General features: G+C 40.6%; 1 protein-coding gene and 1 long non-coding RNA gene across 10 annotated transcripts in view; one reads left to right on the top strand and one right to left on the bottom strand.

Moving 5' to 3' along the window:
• kcc (solute carrier family 12 member kcc) overlaps positions 1-16,219 on the top strand; it is a 275,661-nt gene that overhangs the window by 169,541 nt on the left and 89,901 nt on the right. For 6 of the 8 annotated variants that reach the window (XM_022812856.2, XM_022812851.2, XM_022812852.2 and 3 more), the window contains one exon: positions 10,754-10,900. In XM_022812856.2, the coding sequence (XP_022668591.1) occupies positions 10,754-10,900 (147 nt within the window). Of the gene's footprint in view, positions 1-7,131; positions 7,346-7,381; positions 8,137-10,753; positions 10,901-16,219 lie in introns of those variants that run through there. The other 2 variants (XM_086993770.1, XM_022812857.2) reach the window with 2 other exon arrangements.
• On the bottom strand, positions 468-4,665 carry LOC147754754 (uncharacterized). Of its 2 annotated transcripts, none has more exons than XR_015330693.1 (4): positions 4,540-4,665; positions 3,974-4,364; positions 3,022-3,145; positions 468-1,286 (listed from the first exon to the last, which is right to left on the bottom strand). It is a non-coding gene; the product is annotated as an uncharacterized LOC147754754 (long non-coding RNA). The 2 variants fall into 2 exon arrangements; XR_015330692.1 differs by having other exon boundaries at positions 468-1,705.

Genomic DNA, 16,219 nt, shown 5'->3' on the forward strand with positions numbered 1-16,219 from the left:
TACGATGCCAATGGTCATCTGGCAAAGGAGCAACAACACACTAACGCGTGCTAGACGAAATATCTACATGATCATATCAGTCGAATGTGGGGCTCGCCCAAAAATTTAATCGCACTGCTAATCTTGTGGACACGTTGTGATCTGGGTTGGAACCCGGGCATAGACTGAGAGACTTCGTTCCGTGCTGCTAGCCAGCCTTCTGGTAGCTGGTGGACGTCTAGCAGCGATACCGGACGAAAAGCTCAAAACACAGACAATTTAATGGCATCATAGCTGTTTACACAGCGGAATAATAGAAAGAGGAAATCGTTAACGCATTTCGCATGAGCGATTCCGGTTCGAATCGAATTGACCCCGCTTTCATAGTAGTTTTTGCCGTTCCCATTGAATCTGAATCGTGGTAGCTAAATGTCTGAGCTGAACAATATCTGTAGATACAGATTATAATTTAATTCTATTGTGTTCGATTCCCTGCCGCTCCATATTAAATAGACACTAAAAAGAGACTAAAAAGCGCATAAGCGCACGGTTGAAGCACGTGTGGCAATAGAAATGCTAATGGTTACTTTTTTTTTTTTTTAGCGAAAAGCAACGTTTTGTATCTGGACGTATTAAAAAACGAATGCCGAATACTTTTAATATTTTACAGGGGTAGCGTCACAGAACGAACTGGTTGCTTACACAAATGTTTATATATATTGTTTTCTTTATTCGTACGTTCCTATAACCTTTTTGGGTGCGTATTATCCATCACAGCTGATCGTCTCATTTAGCTCACCACTACATTATAAATGTCGAGAATATTACATCATTTTTTCTTTATAAATACGTAGTTACTGTTCCGCATTCACACACAATGATAATGCATACGTATGGAGAGAGTCAACTGATAATTTAGAATCCCATCATAGACCATTTGCCCGAGACACGGAATCATAGTCCGCCATGCGGCTGCGGACTACGACGGTATTGCTGAAAGTAGAGCTCGTATCACATTATGTCAAGAAACCATAAAATATCTCTAGACACCTTAACACCGCTGAGCTTACGAACTAGTTGAAAATACATAGACAACATGAGGTTTTTTCATTCATTCATGGACAACATCATGCTCCACTCATTTTTATCTGTGATTATTATCGTACAAGGTCTAGTGGTCCTGCAAATGGGTTTCCCTTTCGCATACTAATTCTTTAGCCATAGGGCTGGTGGCAGATGACAGACGGCGTGATCAAGACGTCTCATTAAGGCTAGCTCGATCTCCTATACTTCCTGAGATCGTGAGACTGGAAGCAGGCAATAACACGGATGTTAGATTGCTAGTAAATAAAGTATCAAAACAATCCAGCCAACAGTGGCGATGTAACTGTTCATACTTTGTCTGTCTACAAGCAGTAAAAACAAAATGTCGTTTTTACTCCGTGTAAGTGTTAGGGGATGTCAGTGATCTGGTTAGGGCACTATGTGAGCGGTTAATCCCGATGGAAGCTAATGAGGATGACAGTCAGCAAGCAGACAGGCGAGTGACGTCGACGAAGCAGAAAGACATTCCGGCTTGGCGAAGCGAACGAAATTATTAGTTAGGACGGAGAGAGAAAAAAAACAGGCCCTGCCTCTCCCCCTTCCCCCGGCCGCAGTCTGACCTTGACTAGGTCTAATTTGGCAGTGGAAGTGGTGGCAACTGGTGGTAGAGTTGGATTGATGTCTGCAACACGGACAGCCAGGCACGAGCGACAAAATAAGCATAACGCGTTTAGACGTTAGAGGTAGCCATATCCAACTGAAGTTAGCTCATAGCAACTTATTATCTAGCGGAATTACAGAAGAAAGGATAAAATCTTGTTATACACTGCCTGAAACGAATAATAGCTACATGAAATCTGCTACGGGATCTTTACGAGCTAAGAAATTTACATTGTATTATCATGATATAACGAAATATAATCTAGTAGAACGCGGTCACGATGTGCGTATTCGTGTTACCAACCTTTGTTGGTCTAATGCATCGCTAATACTTCCTTGTCTAGAAAATTTTTGTGCGTGTTTATTCTGTATTATTATATTATTCTATACTGTAGCGGCTCAGAAAATGTATTATAGATCGCTATTAGCTCGAAAGCCACTGCGATCGAGTAGGCTTAGGTGCTACCCTCTGGTTTGTCTCCTATTAACGCAAACTATTAAGGCCTAGTGCCTTCATAATCCGATAGCAATAGCAGCGACCAAGTCCACGTCAGGTTAAACTTGCCGAAGCGACCAAACCATAAAGACCGGCTAATTATCCGTATACCTATGACAAGTGTAGTTAAATAAAGAACCAAATTAATTTTCCATCGACCCGATTTCTGCTCGACTATAAAAAACCGGGCAAAACGACTGCGGAAGTCACCGGCCAAATCGCCGATAAAGGCAGGCCACTTTCGTTGGCAATATTGACAGTGGTGTCAGGTCGTATTGTCTAATGTAAGGGGCGCAAAGGTATCAGCCATAAAGGACCGGAAGTCCTGGAAATGGACTTGATGGAACGGTATCGATTGGGTGGATAGTGCGCATATCTTCAAATGCATTGGTATGATAACCCTGAAAAGACATGAGATACGCAGCCATGCTAATTTAAATTTCAGCGTTAGCAAAAGGCCGATTGCCACAAATGGAATACAAGGAAAATGTATACCAGGAAAAACTGATAATAGGAATTGTTGATATAAAGAAAACAAGGATTGGTTTAATAACTGCTTGCGTACTATATCGAGTTGTTGAAAAGCCTAGGGAGGATCCAGCAAAACCTGCTCGGCCTGTGCCCTTTACCGGAGCAGTCTGATACTATACCGAAGAAATCATTCCGAGAAAAGTGTAGGGGAAAAAAATGAACGCCGTATAGCGGCTGTATACTCCATCAGTTTCAGGATTTGTCAACATCATTGCCACAATCTTGCCCGTATACAAAATCAGTATTTTTATTTTTATTCACTGAGGTATAGCCTATGGCATAGCGGCACAGATTGGCGTGCGTATATTTACCACTTCAGTGTCGTAGTAGTTACTACTTGTAAATAAATCTCTCCTTGCAATACTCAGCTATGAATACTGATTCTCTGCTGTTGACGACCTCAGTGACCCAAGGGGCTTCTTCGGTATTTCCATCCTAATTCCAGAAAAGAATACAGACACATATATTACACACAGAGAAAGAGTAACGAACTGGTTAGGGGTAGCTGGCCACCTTGTGTATTATTGAGAATCTGCGTTAGTTTTCAGAGACTTACCGGACCTGAAAAGACTCGTAGATTTTAAAGGCCAATGGAGTAAAAAACTATCCTCCAGAGTTAGTTGAGCAATTTTACAAAAAAAAAGAAAGAAATAATTGGGGAGAAGCATACATATAACATAGCGATACGGACTTAACCCAGTTTAAATGAGCATATTTCAATTATGTGGTCTCTAGATCTGCGATAGGCATAATTGTAATATCTAAACTTTGTTACGATCGAAAAAAGCAATATGTTATCTATACATACCGGTTCCGTCTTAAGTATTATATACCAAATATATAGTATAATAAATATATAATGTATAAATACATATATATATAATTATATACCAAATGGTACCAATATGAAATTTGAATTCTTGCAATGTTTAGCTGATCGGTGTCGTATTGTAGATTTCACAGATATCAAGTTGTTCGTTATCTTCGACGGACACACTCGCATACGGTACACGAGTTATCATGATAAGCACTTATTATTCTCAGGTCGTAAATCTGCTAAAGTATAATTTCCACTAATTATTCGTTTTTCAGACGTACAGCTATTTTTTTTTTTTGTTGTTCCCAAATGTTTCGATGTTTTTAGAAATATGCATTTTTTTTTGGACAAAAAAAAATCATTTTTATGTGACTTCTTTCGATGTGATATTGTGACGCTGCTCTGGCCATGGGTAATTTCGTGACGAGTGCGCGCGTTCGCCTCACCTCGGTATTTTGCTTGCACCCTTTGACCTTCTCTTGCAGCTGTTAACAGCTGCTGCCTCCGATGACACCTGGGTCTCGCAAGCTATTTGCCATGCGATTTCGTCAAGGCGGTAAGGTAGTCGGGTTGTACTGTCGGCGTAAACGGTTTGCCCTCTACCTGTTCTTGAAACGTGTGCAAGACAAATAATATTTCCGAAACTAGACATGGCCAACAAACGAGCCAAGGCAAGCGGCTGGCGACGAAGGCTCGCTAATTCTAAGGTTTTGAGGTGACCGAGAACAGTGATGTCTTCGAAGGAATTCGTTCGATCTTGCTTGTTCGATGGTATTTCGAGCCGGCCACGATTTTTACCGAGAGGTTATAGATGTGCCGCTGGTTAGAACAACTCGCCTATAAACGATGACGCAACAACTAAATGACAAACAGCTCTTCGCAAACATCAATTAAAGCAGGATTTCATTATTCGTATTAACGAAGATCATCAATGCCTCTATTACGAAAACTATTTCCACTTATCGCTGTTATTGTCTATGAGAACTAGATTTGTTAATGCCATGTTGCTCACCTCATTAAGATTGAAGGAAGTGTCGCCACAATTCAAAAGTAATTGGAAATAATGGAAAGTTTCCACTGAAGGAATAAGGGCGAAGAAATAGAATGGTGTCGAATGGAAAACATAGCGATCCCGATAGAATCAGCGAACGTATTCTAGCGTTAGCCGATACTTACACATACAACTAAGACCCGAGATTTGCCCGAAAGGGAAAGAATCAATACTACGAAAGATCCTAAAGGGCCTTATAGAAGTGCGGAACAGTAACTGACGGTACAGTGTGCTCACTCGAGGACAATGCACCCCTATGTAAGCTAGGCCTAATCCTCTGTGATTCCTATTACTTGCAGGCATTCGAAAGGCGATATGTAACGTAACGTATCCTATTATTATACTGTGATTTTTTCGAACAAGCCGTTGATAACGGCATTCGTGATTTATGACGGCGTTTGACGACGCTGAAGAAGACTTTATGAATATAGACTCGAACTAAATCAGTTTGTTCAAGTGCTCTGAGTACAAGGCGCTGTATAACTCAGTGAGGTATTTATCATCTGCGTCATTGTATACCTGAGGATAGTTGCCGATGGAAAAAGTGAAGGTCTTCCTTAAAGATTACTTTAGTCTTGCATTTTTTTAGCATGTTCTTATTGAATTTGTGCGTCCTTATAAAAGAAGCTGTAAGGCGAAATAATGAACATACTTGTACAATGGCTATTTATAGTTTTCTTTCTGTGACGCGCCCGTTCTCAACCGTAATAGTCATCCTGCCGGGGACTGTTCGAAGCTTTTCGGATTAGCATATGATACACCGCTGGCTCAACAGTACAACAGGGATTCTCCGCTTTGTATACAAACCCTTACTTTTTATTTGTGTTTATAGGTTTAATATTACTAAGTACTATTATATTAGTTATAAGGTACCATTTATAACAATATAAGAAATTAGCTAATATATATATATGTATTAAATTGAAAATCTTACATTAAATGAAGATTGTTATGGCCAACAATGTATTGCAAGTCTCCAGAATATATATATATATATAAATTGTAAATGTTCAATTAACGGACAGATCAGTAGTAGTCAAGCACATACGAATTTTAGCAATTATTCAACTCTGTAAATTATCATTTACATCGTCACCGCCACCTCTAACATGACTACCCCTTAGGTGGATGGACATCACAGCGGCGACCGTTCGTGGCCAGTGTTGCCGATCCGCATTGGTGGGATCCCAAAACGTCTGACGTGTCTATCGTAAGCAGCATATATAGAGCTATCTGGTATTTCTTTTGGCTAGGTCAACTACGCGTAGACGGCCAGACAACAAAGCTAGCAGTATTCAATAGTCGCAAACAGTGAGCATGTCGTAGGCAATACGAGAGGCTTCACACCTTCATGACTCTCACTTCATGTTTTCCCTGAACAAATTAATCCGAAAAATAGACAAGCCTTAGCGGACCGAATACGTATTAAGTGTCTGGTCATAGTACTAACCGGATCGTATCGTGCCGATCGTACATCGCTCGTACATAATGATACATATAACGCTAAAATAGTAATAATAAAAATAGTAATGAACATTATTTTAGTTTGTTGAAGGGCTAAGCTTACACTGGCAACCAGACATAATTACTAATCTACTCCATCGTGTCCTACATAGCGTAGATTTAACAGAATGATACACGCTCAGAGAATCGTGTTGGCAATACAAAGTTTCGCTGTGGAATCCGGTAGTAGCACTGATAGCGGGGGTAGGGTTATTGATATAAATCACCATTCGACTCTTGGCAGGACACAAATCTACATAGAATTATCAGAGGACATTGTCCACACTCGTGCCATGTCCTCTGTTTCTATGTGTTGTCCTCCTGCAGCCAAAGCTGTTTCTAATTTTTACTGTAAATAATAATTATATAATAATAATAATCTAATTGCACCATCTGAAGCCAGCAATAGCAACAACATCGATGGGTGTAAACAAGGATTGCTAAATCTGCATCGGCTTACTATGCTAATTCACTAAATTGTGACACCACCCTAGCTTATATGTATCAGTAAAAGGTGCCCTTACAGTCAAAATTTATAGCACCGCTTAATATTTAAACGTGTGCTACTCATATCGACGTAATAACGTAGAACAGTGACCGAGAACAACTTGATGTCACGCAAAACCGTGTGTTGTCACTTAAGTGTTAAATATTATTAGTTGCTACTACTGGTTTTCGACTATAGACGGGTATCATTTTATTTCATCGAGAAACTTATTAGTAACTAGACAACGGTGACGGCTTTAAAAGCGTAGCGCAGACGCGATGCTCAGAGTGGCTTTGTTAACCGGGGTCCACCCTATATGTCTGTACCGAAATGTATCTACGAAAACTATATCGTTGATCACTGCAATAAACAACCCCTCTTCCCTTCGGAGCCTAAACGTACCCCTATTAGCTATAAATACACTTGTCTGATAACATTACTGCTTTTACAGCAAACGACAAGTAACAACAACTTTCACAGACTGGTCACGGTGCAGACTCGGTTACGGTGCAGAGCGTAGGGGAGCTGTATGGATGTCGTTGTTGTAGTCCTATGCTACATGCCAGACCAGTGGACATGTGACCAGTAGCGGAAATCGACAATGCCTAGGGGAAGCACAGGAAAATCGATGCAGAAGTTTCTAGCACTCATGAAAGAACCATTGGGAGAATAGAAATTGTCTGCCATACGAAATCCATTTGACGTTCGTTCCTGGATCTCCTTGTAACGTTACAGCTGGAAAAAGCGCGTTTGGTGCCGACATATGGTCATGAATATGTTAAGTGTAATGAGCCACCACCAGCCATGACACCTGATTTATAGACTAATGAGAAAAGAAGATACATTTATTTCATAATGAAAGTCTACAAAGAAAAAGCACAAATCTAGACTGAATCATAAAGCACAATAGATGTATGTACTAACTAATGCAGTCCCAAGCGGCAACCCCTGATACTACGAAATAGCTGCACCGCCCAGGCTAGGAAATCAATTAACACAATTACCTTTACAGGATTGGCAAGGTCCCGTCGAAGATTTGCGTCCATTGTGACGTGAGGGGCAGCTCACACCTTATTGGTCTGTCAGCACTGGACCGTCTAGTAAAATCTTGAGACCAAAAACACAGCAAGAACGTGGGAACAAAGGGCATCAGATATTGCAACCCGACTCACCATTCGATCTATCCAACTACCTCCCACTCTCCTTTCACAAGTGGTTATTCGATGTAGCATACTTGTGGATCGAAAGGCATATGCCAGCTTAAAGTTCCTTGAGTATCGTACTGCGCTGAAATTCTAAGCAGCTGCCCGCTTCGGGGGGACATTCGGGTAAATTGGTTAGGGCTGTGATTGTTCAATCGTTCCTTTAATTTGTGTGATCTTTCATAGACTTGTACCCGGAACGCAAGCACATAGATCACCTATAGGTCTCTGACCACTACGGGAGTGACAACACCAGTGGGCAAAGATCAACGACAACGAACAGATTCAGATGTCGCATCCAAAACGGAATAGCTGCAATACATGCCGGGCGCCGAGAGTTCAATAGGGAATCATTGGCTTGCTATGGTATTGAATTTTCCAGCATGTTTTAATAGAATTTATTAGCTTTAAGGCCTTCAGCTATTTCTCTACGCTAGAAATACACTATGACAACACATTGTCTGCCGAGTTTTTTCTCGCTGCGGTCTTCTACATTGCACGATTGCTTCTGTTGACGGTGATGACCTGCTACCCCGAAAGATTAATGAAAACCTTTTTAAAGCATATTGATAAGAACTAGTTAGCGAAATCATATGTATTAGCATATACTTAGCCAATTTTAAAAACAGATACTAAATTTTTCAAAGTCATGGCTTACCAACGGAGTCTATCAACAACTGGTAAATTACTTTGTCGTCATGTAGCACCTAACTGATGTATAATAGTTAATTTCATTATCTTAGCATATCTGTCGGTCAAAACTAACAAAACCCTGTCTGAACATTAACACTGCCGACGCAATACGGAAAACGTACGAGCCCTGACATCGGGGCTTTTTTGCGATAAGACACCCTGAAAGCTAATGTGTTGTAACAACAAGAATCCCAATTTACAAGATGAATCCTTACCAACTGCTTGCTTAGGTAAACAATGTGCACGCTGTACACCTTCAAATAATTTCTGTACAACCTGTGGTATATAAAAATGCTTAAATAAAGTCCCAATAACGATGTAGGCAATACTTTTAACATAGGAAAACCTCGAAGACAGCCATGTTAAATGGCATAATGCAATAAAAGAGCTAGAGGGCGTTGGCTATCGACGTGAAGCTAACGGCTGCAGGAACACAGCGGGGCAAGCCATCTAGGTTTTTCCAGACTCTCCGCCAACCGTCGCCAAACAAAATTCCGTCGTCAGCTTCATAACGACATATCAGCAGAACGCCATATAGCCCTAAGGTTCAAAATTCCCTAGATTCAGCTTCGTAACGATCTGCTTGCCGAATATATGTATACGCAAGTAGTCATCACCTTCTCTCTGTCTTGATGCTGATAACTATAAATAGGCTACAATGATACGAACCAAGAATTTTCCATGGCCGCATTCGACGTCGCTGGGAAAGACGGTACTATGGTTTATCATAACTCGATTATAAACCAAACTAGAATATTAAAATGCTTATTTGTTGCTGTGTGTGTCTATATGCCTGTGGACCAGAAATCTATTCCCGTTTTCCCAAGCCCACTCTTTCTCGTTCTTGCATCATCCGCCCTCATTTATACACAGTCTTCTCCGTTCTCCAAAGCATGATCTGCTTTTAACATGAGCAGTCGGTGCGCCGCGAACTCCTGTTATTGTCGTTTGCGTTTGTTCGCAGTTGCTGTGGATTGGAATAAATCGTTTTCGAAGTGTGTAAAGAACTTCGGAATAACTTAGGAGTATTAAAGGCGGTCGGCACAGACTGGGGCATTTACAGTGACCTTTTCACCTTGGCTGTGAAATAAGCTTCCTACGTTCGCTGCCCAACCGTACCTCTGCAGTCATAGTCAATCGCGTCTCCAAAGCGCGCCCGCACCTTTGTAGGATATTCAGCTCCCGTGCCAAGCTTTTCTCGTCTCTTACAGCTTACCTTTCGCTCTCTTTTTTCTTGGGAGGGAAGTCGCGTCCGTGTTTTTATACACGTACAAAGCATAAGTACACATAGGTACCGTTCCGCCGATTTAAAGGTAAACATGTCGCGTATATGTGATCAACTCGCATTGAACATAGAAGTAATATTTTTACTTTTAACCCGAAAAACTTTTCGCCTAGCTCCTTCGTTCGGCCTGGCAGTCCTCAGAAAAGATCCGAAATCGAAGGGACGATGACCTTTTTTCTGGTCGTTTCTCTTCACCGCGCTCATTATAACGAATTCCGAAGCGTAATACTTCTTGCGCTTTTCGTGGCCCTTCAATCGAACAATTTTAAACCAAGTTTGTTTTTGACTTGCTTTTGTGATTTTCCTCTGACTGGGCCTTTACTACGCACTCCAACGAATCTTATCTCCAAGAAGCGGATTACGAAATGATAGGGAAATTCTACTTCTTCATGTATAGGATTTGTCAGTCATCTTTAGGTTTCTACTGTCTCCCGGTGCATAACATCATAAGGCGGTCGAACCGCAAGAAAAAGCTAAAAAAAAAATGTAGGCGATTTAAGGACTTTTCGTATCATTCGCTAGCCATAGGGAAACGTTCCGCTTTCTAAAAACGACTGAGGTACGTCTTCACTGAACGATAATTTGCTTTACTAAGCACCATCCCTCTGATATACGATAAAGTGTCTTCGTAGCTCCGTAACTTCAGAGGCCATTATTACCAGGTGCAATAGTCTTGCGCTGGAGGAGGTCAGCCGTCTGTTACAATGCCTACCTTGTTTTTTTCGGACGAAGATTCAAGTTAGTAGTAAATATTGTACTACTACCACCAGTTTACTTAATCTCGTCTGTCGTGTAGTAGTGGTATCAAGACAAATTCGTATTATAATGCCAGTCGTTTATGCAAAATGCCAAGTACTAATACTACAAATGTCCTATGAGATACTTATATTGTATCTTCGTATTCAAGTTAAATCGTGTTGATGGGCTTCTAGCTGTAAATATTCGTATCATGATAGAATTCTTATGTGTGACTCCTGATTGCTTTTAATCTTTTTCTTATTGCAGAAGGCGAACCTTGGGACGATCGCGGGCGTATATTTCCCCTGCATCCAGAACATCTTCGGTGTGATTTTCTTCATTCGGCTTGTGTGGATTGTGGGAACTGCCGGAGTACCTGTTGCCTTCGTCGTTGTCTTCCTTTGTTGTTCAGTCGTACGTAGACTCTCGAATAAATTTATTTTGTTTGAATTGTAGTAATTGTTCGACACCGTTACGATCATACGATTTGTTTTCTAGCAGAAATGCCTCAACAGCGACTTTCAGTCAGGCAGGCGCTCGTTATGTATAAAAGACTAGATTGAAAATTTCCATTATAATTACTCTAATTATCATTGCCGGTCACTGTTTCATTATTCCCTATAGACATTGTAAGACCCGCGTCGATTACTACTGATAATACCACCTATTGCCTATTGCAATGACAATACCACATTACGCACGTGATCGCGATAACGTACAATAATTGGCAGCCGAAAATTTTCGGTAGTGCGGTTACGAACACCTCATAGTGCTATCGACCAGATGCGGAAAGGTTAGGTAGCAGAAAAATGCTTGAAAGCATGACAGATTTCGTGTTGTTTGAGTGCTGTCGCCCCCTAGCCGTAATAACGCGTTGTCGTTAAATAGAAACGCTTTAAGCGTAAACCTTTTAAATGGCTAATAACATGTTCCCCGATTTTCGTGAGATGTCGCCTTCGGCAAGGACCTCTCAACAGTGTCATCTTCAGCCATTCATCTAAGTTCCCTATACAATCTTATAGTAGACTATAGTTTATAGACTGCTTATTTCGTCACATTTACACTGCACGGTTCTACAATAGTTCTGTGCTCTCCTTCAATTTTCTTGGCTAACTCTTTCAGCTAATCGAGAAACAACAACAACAACTTAAGGATAAGTTTCAACTCGGTGAAGTAATCCACTAGGTTTTAAGCTACTCTGCTCTAATGTCAAGAATCTGTTATTAGGTCTCTTCGAGAGGGCAATGCAGTTACATATCTGTTAGTGCAGAATGTAGCCAGTGTTTGTGGAGCCACAAAAGTTGCATTCAAAGCTTTTTTCAGGGTAAAATTAAACATTCGCAGCCGGTCGTAGTTATTAAAACGATTGTAACTCAAGGCAAATGGCCGGGTGCTGATCCTGGACTTACAGATAGTAAAAGACAAAGCGGAACTAACATGACTAGGGCTTAGTTCAAATTTAACCTATTTTCGCGGCTCTTGTATGAGAAGTCTAGAATCTGTCCTTATTGGAAGCAGTGATGGTCCAATCAACCAACAAGACATTTTAGGTAACATCTGAAAACTCCGAATAGATCTGGGGGAATGTCATAGTCGAGACCAGATGGCTCACACGCACTGGGAAATTTAAGAAAGGCGTTACAACTATACTGTGTTCTATTGCATGATTAGGAAGGACATTTGTAGTGACTAATAGTATAGATACAATTGACAAGCCGAAACGGAAAGCATAAAAACAAGTGAAAATGATCATAGTATGGGAGCCTTAGTTCGACAATTTACAAACGGACAATCGCGTACTACAGGCTTTTAAGCCTTAGCAGTAAACAAAATATTGATTGTCCTTAATGAAACTTACTTCATAAAGGGCGAAAGCAAAGCAAGTGGCTGCCCGAGACGTACGCAGGATGACGGATATTACGGAAGCGGTGAAGCTGAAGAGACAGCGAGGGGTAACAAAGGTTATTCTTGACATTGCATAAAAGGCAAGCATTACAGCTTGGAAATCTTCGCAATTCGACAACTATAATGAAATCTTTCTACTAAATATATATATATATATATATATATATATATGTATATATATTTGTTCGTTTGAGAAACGCAAAGAATTTAACGGCAGCTAGAACAACATAGCTAGTATGACCGTAAAGCCTAACTAGTAACCGCTTATCATTGCACCTTGCGGAAATTTCGAATTTTTATAAACGATTTAACTTAAAAGTAACGTTTAGAGTGTCACGCGACAAATCAAAACAAAATATCGCCGGTGAGAACAGTCTGATGAACTCGGATAACTGAAATATGGCTCAGGCGGTTTGCGAAGAAGGCCAATGGCAAGGAGTACTCGTACGTGTCGTTACATAATCAGTAAAAAGAAATAGGCGGTTGCAGTTAAGGCGGAAGTGAAACATAAAAAGTAGACACATGTGAAAATATTCAACAATGTTTTCACAATACCGCTCCATAGGTAGGCTACTACTGACCGTTTGAGCTAGTTATTCCAGATCTGCTTCATTTCGAGCGATTTATATAACAATTTAAAACTGCAGCCGCCTAAAGCGATCTCAGAACTAAGGGATACAGCTTCTAAGTTACCTAAATGCAAGAGCAGTACTTTGATATAGGAGGACGCAATACGGTTTGACATCTGTATTAAGTTGGGTGTTCATGATTCGTCGATTGTTTCTCCTCATTCCACGCAACTATTATTGAAAAACACCCTAATTTTTTTTCTTCGAATTTGATAATCTAGCCTTCAGGAATAATACGGTCTCAGAAAATAGAAAATTGTGTTTCATATACGTTATAATAACTAGAAATTTCGATCACCGTTAATACACATTCAAATATAAACTACATTCTATGAAATGAACACGCACACCTTCGAACCATAGCAACAAATGGGTAATTGGGCATCTTAGCGTTCATCTCGTCATGGTCTCATGAAATATACGCACAATGGATACCGCCGTTCATTTTCTGTATAAGCATAGCTTTAACTTGCTCTAAAATGTTTCTACCTTTCTCTTTTCTTTCGCATATGGGTTAAAACTTCCACGATTGGCTTCATAAAACTGTTAAACTGTTTCAGTTCAAGGACCCAGACAGAGTCTGTCGTTAAAGAGTTATGCGTTCTTATTGATTGTGATACTCAGGATCTTCATCCTGAACACATATTGCAACAACGATAAAGCTCACTGTAGACTGGCGAATGTACCTATAGCCGACCGGAGTGGAAAATACACTTATTGCAGTTATATAGTATACATGTTTCATTAAGAAAATAACTATATATAACTATAACTAGTAGTAACAGAAGTGTTTAAAGCAATGAAGCAGCACCAACCAGCTTAGTGCGGTGGCTCCCGAGGTTCTTCTGAACCCGGGACAATCTAATACGATACATTGGCTTAATTTGATGATTAGAAAAGACCTTGATATTCTTATTCTTAATAATAATGAAGCAAGGTGTGGGGTCGTTCAAACCGACGTGCGGGCTTTATCCAGCGCCGTCATTTGTCTGTTCTGATTAGTTGACATCAAACTCAGCTTAGTGCTCGGAAACAGTGCTCGATTATGCAGGAGTAGTTACCATGCTCGACCGATTCCGTTTTCCCACTGCTATATTCAGGCAGATAGATGCAAAACATTTCATATAAGACCTCAAGTAAACGGATGAACAAGCTTGCCTGATAATTTAGAACTCAATCATACAACCTTTAATCTTAGTTTTTCTGCTTTCCTAGCGAGCTGCTGTACTAAAGTGTTGCTATATGTTCGAGCTTCCGAAACGCGTCGTGGCTAATCCGACGAACCCTATGGGAGTCCAACTAAAATTTACCTCTAGTATTCCTCATTCTCTGACTTAGTAGAACAAAGCAACATGACGCAGCTAGCTCCGCAGGAATGTCTTGTTACAGCCAAATCAGTCAGTGCTGCCAAACTGAGAAAAGGGCATTCTAGTCGAAAGCGTGTCGGAAAGAAGTCGATCCCGCAAGAGTTGTGTTAGGATTTTGACGCCGGCGTCATTGTCTCTATAGGTAACCTTATGTATTTTCAGCCACCCTCAAATTACAGTCGATACAAATGTTTACAGGTGTGTCGTGGGATGCCAAGCGTGACCTGAGGTAACCCATTGTAAATACAAATTAGCTTGTCCTTCACGCAAGAGAATATTATGCTAGAAAAACAACGGGACGGATCATTCGTTACGTGTTTTTTGAGACTTTTAACAACGATAACTTGAGTCTTCAACTAATTCGGCTCGTATTGAAATAGATATGAAAAATTCTATGAAACAGCGATGGCAGACGCTGCCAGTTGAAATTAGGAGAAATACGGGTCCAGATATAGTTGCCATTAACGTATCTGTAACAAAAAGCCAATTCACAAAGAGGATGAGATCGTTCCTTATCAGCCGAGTAAGTGCTGATAGTTTGCTTTTGCTATATAGCCTTATTCTGTTAAGATGTTCATGTGTGAATGTGTATGTCTAGATAATGTTGGACATGACCTGATTCAGAGAGTTCTGTTGGCCTTCTGAGCGTACGGTCTGGAAGCAGTACTCAAAGTTAAGTAATTTGTGCCTGTCGTTGTTGTGTCTGTGGGTCGGATGCACCAACTCGGCAAAGTGTGACTTGATGGCAGCATCTGTCAGTTATTTAGATGATAGATGACACGTGTGTCCTTGCGTTTATCTATTGGAAGCAGTAATCGCGGTATTGGCAAGCATTCGATATCAGTTTGGCTCGGAACAATTTCCATATATGGATACCCTTTCAATCAGAGATATAAAGTACTTATCAGTTTCCGCACCTTCGTAAAGTTGTTTTTTGCTTTCTGGGATACTTCCACCATTGCTGTAGTATAATTGGGGAGACTACATGCTTACGCAAGTACAAGCTACATGTTGTCATGCTCGGTATATATAGCACTGAATCTTCCGTTGATGCTATTGCATTATTCGGCATATCGAGCTGTTTAGCACCAAATACTTTGTCAACGTACTTATGTATTTTAGATTATCATAGTCCTATGCGAAAGTAACCTCACGTTCTATTATATCGGATATTCCTGCTGCGCATAATAGCACTTCCCCTGATCTTGTTTAACATCAAAGTAGATGGACGCGACTCGGTGGTGGCAAAAAAAGTCGCCAGAGGTGGCAAATATGGATAGCCAAGCGTATTTTCGGAGTGAATCCTGTCGATTTAAGTATAGAGTCGCGCGGCGGTGGCGTGACGCTAGGGAACGAAGGCACGGTTTCAGCTTGATGGTAGTAGAGCATCACTGGGACAGATACATTTTACTTCTTTTCCGCGAATTATGGATGTCAATTTTAAGGTAATATTGATTCACGTTATTTTCATTGACCGATTCCAACGTTCAGCTCCAACTATGCGTGCAAGCGAAACAGAATATAGCTAATGAAGACTAACATAGCTCACTTTTGGGTCTGAAAATTGATTTGGGGGGCTGTTGAATCAAGGGGAGGTTTCTAAGAATGGTGCTACGAAAAAAAAAAAAAAAAAAAAAAGCAGACAACTTGAAAACTTACTTTCGTGGGGATCTTCTTAACGTGTGCGAAAATGTGAATAAAGAGTCGACCATTCATTCATATATTGCATGTTGGCTGTCCATCACGGCACACCCCTGAGCGTAAAAGCGTAGGGGTGTGCCATGATGGAATGATGATGAAATGATCATACATAAAATAAACACCCAATCGGA

This window comes from Varroa destructor, unplaced genomic scaffold (genome assembly GCF_002443255.2).
Source record: "Varroa destructor unplaced genomic scaffold, Vdes_3.0 BEIS01000006.1, whole genome shotgun sequence".
Taxonomy (NCBI): Eukaryota; Metazoa; Arthropoda; class Arachnida; order Mesostigmata; family Varroidae; genus Varroa; species Varroa destructor.